The sequence below is a fragment of the Actinia tenebrosa genome, unplaced genomic scaffold, assembly GCF_029948245.1.
Source record: "Actinia tenebrosa isolate PJP-AT-01 unplaced genomic scaffold, QUT_ActTen_1.0 PGA_scaffold3__52_contigs__length_22856419, whole genome shotgun sequence".
Taxonomy (NCBI): domain Eukaryota; kingdom Metazoa; phylum Cnidaria; class Anthozoa; order Actiniaria; family Actiniidae; genus Actinia; species Actinia tenebrosa.
Window position 1 is genome coordinate 12,273,023 of NW_028292580.1, and position 10,448 is coordinate 12,283,470.

Genomic DNA, 10,448 nt, shown 5'->3' on the forward strand with positions numbered 1-10,448 from the left:
TGGTTCATGCACTGGCTGAGAGAAAGCCATCCAGCATGAGTCACTGCACATCTTCTATTTGAGATAAACCTGCTCTGTTGCAGTATATTCCTTTCCCCCCGCTAAATGTACACATAATATCAAAAACTAGAAGAAGATAATAATTTATATACTAAGGTCCATCACTACTAGACTCTCAATCACTACAATCTATTCTTCCTAAACATATTCTAAAATATCTAAACTAGAAAATTATTAATCATACAATGCGAGACAATCACTATTCATATACTTCTCTCAAGTCTGTCGTATATAACTTTTAGCAGTAAATTCGTCAATAGTTTGTTTTAAATTTATATTAGTAAGTAACAATGAGTGGTTTTGGTTTGTTTGTATATTTGTAAGTTCAAGGAGTCGTTGCCATGCAACAATCGATGGCATTCAAAATATTCGATGCCATTACTACCAATCTGTTATTTTATTTACTTGTGTACAGACCTTTTTCAAAATTATTTTGTATGTGAGGCCGCTATTAAACAGGAAAATACAAACGAAATGGCACAAATTCCATCAAGAAAAATAGGGTTTTCTTTTGTATTTTCCAGTTATCCCCACGTCCAAAATATTTTTTTTAAAAGTATCTATGGCAACGACTCCCTTTAAAGAAAACAACATGTCTTTCATCGCGTATTTTTCATTATAGTTTGAACATTCATGTTTGTTTTTCAAAATCCAAAAAAAATCCCAAAAAAAAAAAAAATCATAGAAGATAGCCACTGCAATAAGCATGGATATTAATTTGTGTCAATCAAGCACAAGCAGCAGAGCTGGAATGAAGCTGCGCAATACCGAAGAGCCATTTTTTTGTAAACATAGAGCAAATCAATAGATGAGATTTCGCAGTGCGCAAATAAGAAAACCCTTCACATTCGCATTCGAAAACAGGTCATAAATTATGCTACTTACAGCCACTTTCATGCTACTGTGATTTCCCCAACTGGGTTTAACTTCCGTCAATCAACCCTATATTGCATCTGGAGATGACTCATAGCTAAATGAAAGCACTGTAAAAAAACGTGACCCCCGTACGTGAATTATCAAGAAATTGTTTACCAGTTTTATCGTACGGATGAGTGTCAGTTCTGTGCAACATGGAAAAGGTCTTCTTTGCGCATGCGTCTGATCTCGTTAACTTTTCTTTCAATGACTTTGAGATTTTCGATACTCCTGATAAACGTCATACTAGAAAATGTCATCAGATCATGAAGTACAAAGAAACATTGCTATGTTGACGGCTTAAATGTCATGAAACTATCAAAAGTCATTTGACATATAACTAGCTCCATATCTTACTTTGAAGTGGACTTGGTGTCCAAAACAGGTTTCTCTTCCAACGACAATGACTTGGCGTTGTCTTCCTTCTTAACGGAAGCCTGAGTAGACTTTGGCTTCTTTTCCACTGGTTTCTTTTTGCCAGAATCTTCTTGATCGAAGGATGACACCTTTGGCTTTGCCTGAGTAAATTCCTTTTCTCCAGAAACTTTTCGTTTTGAATCTCCTTCAGTTTTCTTAATTTCTTTCTTAGTTTCCTCTGGTTTCTTTTTGCCAGAATCTTCTTGATCGAGGGATGACACCTTTGGCTTTCCTTGAGTAAATTCCTTTTCTCCAGAAACCTTTCGTTTTGAATCTCCTTCAGTTTTCTTAATTTCTTTCTTTGTCTCCTCTGGTTTCTTTTCGCTTGAAACTTTCCTGACAGATTCCTTGTTGTCTGCTTTTTCTTGGTTCTCTTTAGGACTATCTGAGCCAAAGGTCTTGGAGATATCAGAAGCAAGACTACGTATCTCCTGAGCAGCACTCTCGGCTCTATCGTCGATATTCTCGTCAGTAAGTTTCTTCCTTTCTTCCATCATTTTCTTCAAGTCTTGATCTTTTTTCATTACAGTTGTAGGCATCACATAGTCCTGTGGCTCGGATTCCTTTTGCCCTTTTGGCAGCTTGTTCTTGACATTTTTTATTCCTTCGAACCGCTCATCATCTCCGTACGTGAAGGGCTTCTTGTCGTTTTCCTCTGTGGATACTAACTTATCTTTGACTTCAGAAAGTTTAGGGATAATCTTGGTATCTTCTTCGATTGCCACCGACTTTGGGGTTGGCTTGGAGTCCACTTCATCTAGTAGTTTTTGTTGAATATCCGTTAACTTTGGAATAAAGCCAGCAGATTCATCTAGTGGAGACTTCTCAGGAAGCTCTTCTTCAGAGGCGAAGGACACCTGCGACAACGATTGCATTGATGTCCCCTCTAGGTCTTCTTCTTCGGACCCAAACCTCTGTTTCGCCTGCTCGTACTTCCACTGATGTTCTCGTTCCAGTTCATCCATGACAATCAAGTCTACAGGTTTTGGTAAATCGTATCGATAAGGCTCATCAACAACATCAGCAGTGAAAGCCCATTTCAACATATGATTCCTGGATCTCTCCAGAGACAAATTCTTGAGGTACTCCTTGATTGGGCCCTTGATTGCGTTCCTCTTTAAGCTAGAAATTTTCCCAGCATCTGTGACGTCACTGTCGCTATAGAAAGACGAAGCAGACTTAACAAAAGTAGAAGCAGATTTAACAAAAGTAGAAGCGGATTTAGTTAAATAAGATGATTCATCCGCGCTGTCGCTGCGTTTGCGCCGACGCCTCATCACTTCCTCAAACTCGTCATCTAAATCAGAAGACGAGCGCATAACTGTATGGGGATTGGGTTTTTTGAATTTCCGGGGGGTGGTGGAACGTCTTTCGAATGCAATTCTCTCCTGCTCGTCCTCGGGAAAGCGAGCCCTCACTGTTGATAACCAGCGACGATTGCGCACGGTTTTTAGCCACTCCGGTTCTTCAGGAGCCTTTCCTTCATCTATAACAGGTCGAAAGTGGGTTATCCATTGCCTGTCGCCCACAATGTCTATAGTTGGTTTATTCACTCCCATTGGTTTGTTTTTGTATTTTTGGGGTAAATTTTGCCACTTATCTTTCATTGTATTTACAGGTTTAATATGGCCACCATCGACTCCATCTCGTTTGTGCTTCTCACCCTCGGATGATATCTGAATGACCCTTGGTTTAATTGGTCCATCCAACATGTCTTCACGTGGAGGCCATTGCGGTTCGATATGATGTGGTGCTGGTGCTTCTTCAGTACGAGGAACAACTTTGCCTTCTTCTTTAGCCGAGGATAAATACTGTTTTTTAATCCTGTCGACGGGTACCGTTGACATAATATCAGGCTCGCACAGGTTTATCCCCGTTCCTTTGTAAAACTCATCTAAATCATCATCTTCGACCCTGGCTCCTTCAAGCGCAGCGGCATATTTCTGTTTTCTCTTTACCAGCTCTGACTGCGGATCTGCTTTCCTTATAGCGCTAGCGTAGTTCCCATAACGATCCTTCTTCTTATGGGACTTTCGTGGCTGGCCATAATCTGTAGAATCGTAATCTAGAGTACCATTTTCTGAGGCCAGAATTAAGGGATCTTCAGGATTTCTTTCACGAATCGCTCGTTGACTTATGTCTGTAATTACTGGCACAGGTTTTCTTTCGTCCGCAAATTGTGCCTCCATCCTGGTTGGCTTTCCTTGAAGTATTGTGTGTTAACTTTTGACTGGAGAATCTCAGACGTTCAAAAATGCACTTCTTGAGGTATTTCAAAAGGCTCCAGTTGGCCAAGTACTTTCAGTCCCAGTTGCCTACGCTTCAGTCGAAGCATTCCTCACACTCGTGTTATCTGGACTGCCCATTTGTTCGCAAGCTACCAAGGGGTCCCGGGTCGTCAAGGCTTCAACTCTCTGTTCGTCTCTTCCCCTTTCATATTCTGCATTTTAAACCTTTTTAACCCACCTTTTATAAGATATTTTATTTATTTTTCTATATACGGCAAAATATCCTTACAATTTTTTTTAAAAATTCGACAAAAGCTTGACAGATGTTTTCTCTTTTTTGCGTGGCTCAAAAGTTATTCATGCATAACGAGTTCTTAAGCAGGCTCAAGAGATTTTTCCGTAAAAACAAAGAAATGCAAAAATTGAGAATTACAACATATGAATAGAGCCACTTAGATATAATTTAAAATTCAGATAACAGTGAAGCATCGAGTTATTTTCTTTGGTCTTCCTCCAAAAACAGAAAAAAATTAGTAAACAGATTGTACAGTTGTTTTGAAATCGTTCAAGCCAATGATGATGTTACAACGTTACAAAGGAACACTACATATTATGCCTGGCGAGGAGTGTTGAAGACTACAACGTTCCAACAAAAATATATAGGACAATGGATAAACAGATCAAAAAGTGTGTTTCTAAGGAAACATGTAAATGGTAATCTGTTTTACGAGATAAGCTACAGATAATAATGATTTTGAGCAAAGGTATTCGTATATCTCTCTGAATATTGTTACAAACCTTTTCACACGGTGTTTAAGTTTCCTTCTTATTCAAATTATTTCTCCGAATGTGCTCTGTCTTTTTAAGGGGAAACAAACGGAAGTAAGTTTCGGCGCTTCAAGAGCCGTGATTTACCTCATTTTTCATGGTCAGTCTTTGGCTAAAACACGACGATATTGGCAACTACAGTTATCGCGAAACGCCAAAAATTTAACTGGAATCAGTTTATAAAAAAAACATTTCGTACGTTCAAAGTTAATAGATAAGGTGTATTATCAAGAATTCAAAAATTCAACTGGAATCAGTTTATAAAAAAACTTCGTACGTTCAAAGTTAATAGATACGGTGTATGATCAAGAATTTTATCAAAAACTGTTTTTCAATGAGTTTTCTTTAAACTTATCGTTATCTGAATGAAGATTATAGGAGATAAAGAGATAGCTTGGCGCCTTAAATTGTCGGCTTACTACTGTCTTCAGTTTTGTTGGCCAGTGTGCGCGGATACGTGTATGTCAATGATATGGCACCGAAAACCGCATTTTGCGATTCACATCTGTTAGAACTTATGCTATTCTAACTTAACTTTACGATATATAACTTGGTTTTAAGATAAACTAGAAAAATAAATGTTTTATCAAATGTTCTCATATGCGGTAAAAGATAAAAAACCTAGAGAGTAAAATAAGTTTTGATAAAATACCGTCACACCATGAAAATTAAAGGTAATCTTTGAATTCAGTGCGAAAACATGTTGTCTTTACGTACTTTTTAAAAAAAACGCTTTAAAAACTAATTTTCAGCATTTTCTGATTTAGTTTACTATTAATTTGAGTTTTATTGAGGAGTAAAGAAGCTTCAAACTATCGAAATATGAAACGAAAAATAATTGTATTTCGTGAAGTCCATTCGTATACACTTCATGGGGCACTGTGTGTGCAGCTAAATCTAAGATTGTTTTCAATTTTTGCCTTGTATTTCTGAGATATCATTACTAATTATGTCTAAAGTCAAGGGTCATTTGTGTCAATCTATCATAAGTGGCATTAAAATAATCCGGGTTTTGCCTGAACGCGTAACGAAGAATCATACATTCATTCTTGTTGAGGAAAGTCGTTTATCGTGACAAATCTGTTTTCACCCACATCTAGCCATCTGTGTTGATCATTCTTAGATAACAATATATCTTGTAAAATAATTGTACATGAATAATTCCTAAGATTTTAAATATTTAAAGATATATACAATATCCTATTACATAGTTGTACGTGTTTCTTTAGCTACATGATGAGTGAAAGATAGATTATATCCAAAACTCTCTGGCAAATTCACGATTTTTAGAAGATTCGAGATAACATTACTTAGTAAACTGATTAGAAGAAAAAGTTATAGAATATACTAGAAAAACCTTTCAATGAAGAATTGGAAAGCTGAAAATAACGGAGGTTCTGCAAAAGCTAAAACTTGTAAACATATAAAGCAAAAAATAAAAAATAAAAAAATCACTCACAAGCCAAGATGACAGCCTGGCCATTTTAATTGAAAATGCTTTCAAGATTCTAGCAACAGAAATTCGAATTGGTTGGAAGGAGCCATGCTGACCACCTCTTTTATTAACAAAAGTTGTTTAATTGTTCTTCTACATGATTTGATTCATAAAAAATCCTTAGGGGTCAGGGCATGTAGAAATATAAAAACACAAACCTTTGTCAGTGCAAAAATTAATTACTAAGGATTGTAGTTTGTGATCTTTATGATCTGTTGGTGGAATAGAGATGTTGGTAAAGTGTGTTATGGTGCACGATGATGACTGTGGTCATTTTGGTGATGGTAATAATGTTGGTGATGGTGATGATGGTGGTGGTGGTGATGTTCGTGATGATGAGAAATCATGGTGATGTTAGTAATGGTTATGTTGATGATGGTAATGATGGTAATGTTGGTGATGATGATGTTGGCAATGATGATGATGATGGTGTTGGTAGTGGTGATGTTGGCATTGGTGTTGATGATGGTGGTGATGTTGCTGGCAATGATGTTGGTGACAATGATTTTGGTGACATTAATGATATAGGTGGACTGTTGCTTGTTGTGATAGTAGTGGTGACCAGTTGTAGTGGTGCAAATGTTGTTGACAATGATGGCGTTGTTAATGATGAAGTTCAATGCCTGAGTTGGTCCGATCTTTTCAATTAATCCCTTTTTCTTGGGACAAATATGAGTATCCCCTAGCTAGATTTCCATTTACTGATGAATTATGAACCACAAAAATAAAAATAAAACATTTTCTACTCATAAGGCCCTGTTGTCAAATTTCTAAGAAAACATTTCAAATAATTTTTGCAAAAAAACAAAATTAATTTGAATTCTGTATATCATACAGTGGACCAGTAATGTATAGAGGAGGACGGTATTTAAACCCCCAGAATTAAGGATTTCATTTTATATATTATTTTAGCAAAAAGCTGAAGTGTTTAATAAATTTGTTACTAAATTTAATTAGAATCGATTTTTTTAATGGCTAATATATATAATTATGGAATTCCCCTGGAATAACCAAAAGGTAAACTGACATTCACACGTTCCCCCCTACCACCACCCCCTAAAATCTGGGACTCTTGCTTGCTTTAGTGAATAAACAACTACGCAGTGCAGCTGAAGAGTGGCTACTAAATTCAATATTGATAATTAATATTTTGTTATAATTAAAAATAGGTTAATTGACTCCGGAAGACCATAAAAAACCTTTTCATTAAGTGCCATACCTGAAATAAGTTTGATGTATGAAATGTCACTACAGGTCTTTGATGTTTCAACATTTGAGTGGTATTTAATTTGTATGCTAATTAATTAAAATTTTTGAATGACTGCTTCAAACATATATCTGTGGATATTCATACATTTGAGAACTAAGCCAAAGCATAGTACATCCATAAGAAAGCATAGATAAAGCCCACACGTACATATGAAGACCACAGTAGATAATATTAATAACTTATGAATAAATACATTTATACATGATTAATATGAAAATTAATATATAATTTAAAAATCACACAAAAAAGTGTCATGATTGGCACTTACGGAAATTTAAATATCATGTTCTTAATGAATTTTAAATGGAAATCTAGGACGTTTGGTTTCTCTGCCAATTACATACGTAATCTAAATTGTTTGTAATCAAATTTCAGTCTTATTTTTAAATTTTCTTAATGAGAAACTGATAGCTTAGAAATGGGTAAACATGACATGCTTTTATCTATTTACAAAATGTGTTGGTGGTTTTATCTTTCAGGAATCCAAAAGAATACATTTTGATGTTATCTGAAACCTGTTTTTCTAACCCTAGATGCGTGAAAGTCTAGCTGTCTGCCTAAAGTGATTGATTTCTCAAGGTTTAATGTTGTTAAACATAAATGTAAGGGTTGTCGTAAACTGAAAAAGTTGTATATAAACAGGTTGTTTATTGAAAAATATACAACTTACTTTATGTTATTTAATCTGTGAAGTTCAAACATGGACGGAAAATAGTTATAATAGAATTAAAATTATGATATTCCTCTCAGATACTTAAGATTTAAAAACAGTCCAAATCAGTGAAACCAACCTTCCAATTTATAGAAACCCTGAAACAACGTCTGGGCTGATCAAAGTCAGGGCACAAATAACTCACAATTTGAACTATGAATCAAATTCTGGACTGATGGATGTCAGGGAACGACTTACTCACAGATCAAACCCTAAAACAACCCTTGGGCTGATCAAAGTCAGGGCATGGCTAACTAACAGAACAAAATTGGAATTTAGATTGTTTACAGCTGCAATTACATGTTTAAACACCACTGACTCTGTAAGACTAGCCATAATGCCTCCATTCAAGTCATATATCATAGAAACTGATAGAAAAACAATGGATTACTTTGCATCAAAAGATTGATATTCAATTTACAGTAAATGACATTTCCTCTTTCAATTTGTAATTGAATAAAACAATAAACAGATTTTCACTTTCATTTTAAAAGTGAACTTAAATATTTCACACTGAAGAAAGCGATTTTTTTGCTTTTTTCTCCAATTTAAATTTTAAATTTATGAAGATATAGAAATATAGATAATATAGATACATATATTCTCATATATAAATTTACACGATTTTTGGAATAAATAAATTACAGCTGTCTAATAAACCAGTTACTTGGATGACGTCACGTCTTCAAATACCCCTAACCAGGCAAAGCGTTCCATAACAATTGCAATTTACTCCAAACAATGGTGCATCAAAAACACAAAAAGAAAATAATTCTTTAGCATAACTCTTCCCAGCCATGAAATCCTTCTGACACTTGTTAGAAGGAAGTTCTCGTTACGTTTGAGAAACTTTACAATTCTGTACTTCTTATGAATACTTCTGCATCATTTATTATATTTGATACAAAGGGTGCTTACTAGACCAAATTAGCGAATTTATTATCGGAAAAAAATCGTAGAAAAGCAAACACGTTCTCAAACAACAAAATAATTATATATTTTTTACAGGAAGTTGGTATTTTATGGCGTTTCAAACCAAATTCTTATATTACAGTTAATTAGCTTGATATATATAATGCGGAATACAGAATACCGTACAGATCGGATTATAAATTTATAGGCGATGAAAGGTAGAGCGAAATTCGGTAATTATGAAGTCTAGATTGAAAAATAGTTGCCGCTGTAGTTCTTAACGCTTTTCATTTTTACATGTGATCGTTGATCGCTTAGTAATAATCTTTACAAGAAGACTACAAACAAAACAAAAGCCAATAACGCGCAAGATTTAATTTAGTTAAGCTTTCTAGATTTCGTCAAAAGATTTCCAGTTGTCTCGACATTCTCGGAAAAAAACCCGAAAGCATGGTTCCAGCTTCCAGCTTGTTGAATTTTAATACATTTTAAAAGATAAAGAACAGAATAAGAGTACAAGATAGAAGATCTTGACGTGCGTAATCATCAACGTTGAATCAGTGAGGTCGAACACTAAAGTCACTTCCAACGTAAACGTTTGAACTGACAACATTAAACAGAATATCAATCCAAACACAAAAAAAATAAAATATTAATTCAAAAACTTAAAGCTAGAGTACTGTGGTTATATGTGCTATTAAGCAACCCTGTAGGAGCTGAATCAATGCTTCAGTTAAAAGACGACTACACAAAGAAATAAATCAACGAATAAATGCAAACAAGTTGACAAGTTAATTATTGTCCACCGCCATGTTCTATTAGGCCTTACCTCAATTGCAGATACCTTCAAGATGACCTCTTCTGTACTTCGTATTTTGGTTAGAAAACTAGGTATTAGCACGTCGGGTTGATTAACAAACGATCTGAAAGACGAATTGCATAGAAGGAATGTTTCTACGTGAAAGGAAGAACGATTCTGAGGACACTATTCCGTTGGTGGTTCAAACCAAGCTTCACACATACCGTGACGTTCATGACAAGTATAAGTCTCGAATCAGTGAGTTGATTCGTTGAGGCGGTTTTGTACGAGTCAATATTAATAGGTCACACTGCACAACGGATGTGATGATTACAGGTCAATCGAAAACTCTCTTTACCTTGTACTCACTCACTCTTTACCGCCATCTTGTATATATAATCCCACTCTTGGCGGGAAGCCGCTGAATTTATTCACCAATCGCTGGCGATAAGTTGAAAATAATTTTTCAAATCTTAAAGTAAGGATTCGTGTATGAATGTGTATCCTTGACGTGAAGTTATAAAAAAATATACGAGAAAGGAAATCCCGACTACTGAGAATATGGCTTAAAATATTCTGAAGGTCATTGTGAGACCGGAAGTGTTGTGGACGTGAACGTGTGTTAATTATTCTTACGTCATCTTCAAGCTTGAACATTTATTTACATTTCCCTTCTCTCATTGGAGGCAAAAAATAAAGAGGAAAAAAATATATCAATAAGCTTTCAATATTGGGAAGCAAATAGAATATAAGTGATTTCGTGAGTATCAACAAGAAAACCGCGTAAGACTCCCGTATTGGAACCAAAATTA

General features: G+C 35.3%; 1 protein-coding gene across 5 annotated transcripts in view; it reads right to left on the reverse strand.

Annotated features, from left to right (window-relative positions):
• Positions 1 to 10,087, reverse strand: part of LOC116289420 (supervillin) — a 41,907-nt gene extending 31,820 nt beyond the window's left edge. For 2 of the 5 annotated variants that reach the window (XM_031696367.2, XM_031696341.2), the window contains exons 1-2: positions 9,667 to 9,854; positions 1,333 to 2,550 (exon numbers count right to left, since the gene is read on the reverse strand). In XM_031696367.2, the coding sequence (XP_031552227.1) occupies positions 1,333 to 2,438 (1,106 nt within the window). In that variant the 5' untranslated portion in view covers positions 2,439 to 2,550; positions 9,667 to 9,854. The other 3 variants (XM_031696358.2, XM_031696349.2, XM_089035361.1) reach the window with 3 other exon arrangements.
• Between the last annotated feature and the right edge of the window lie 361 nt (positions 10,088 to 10,448).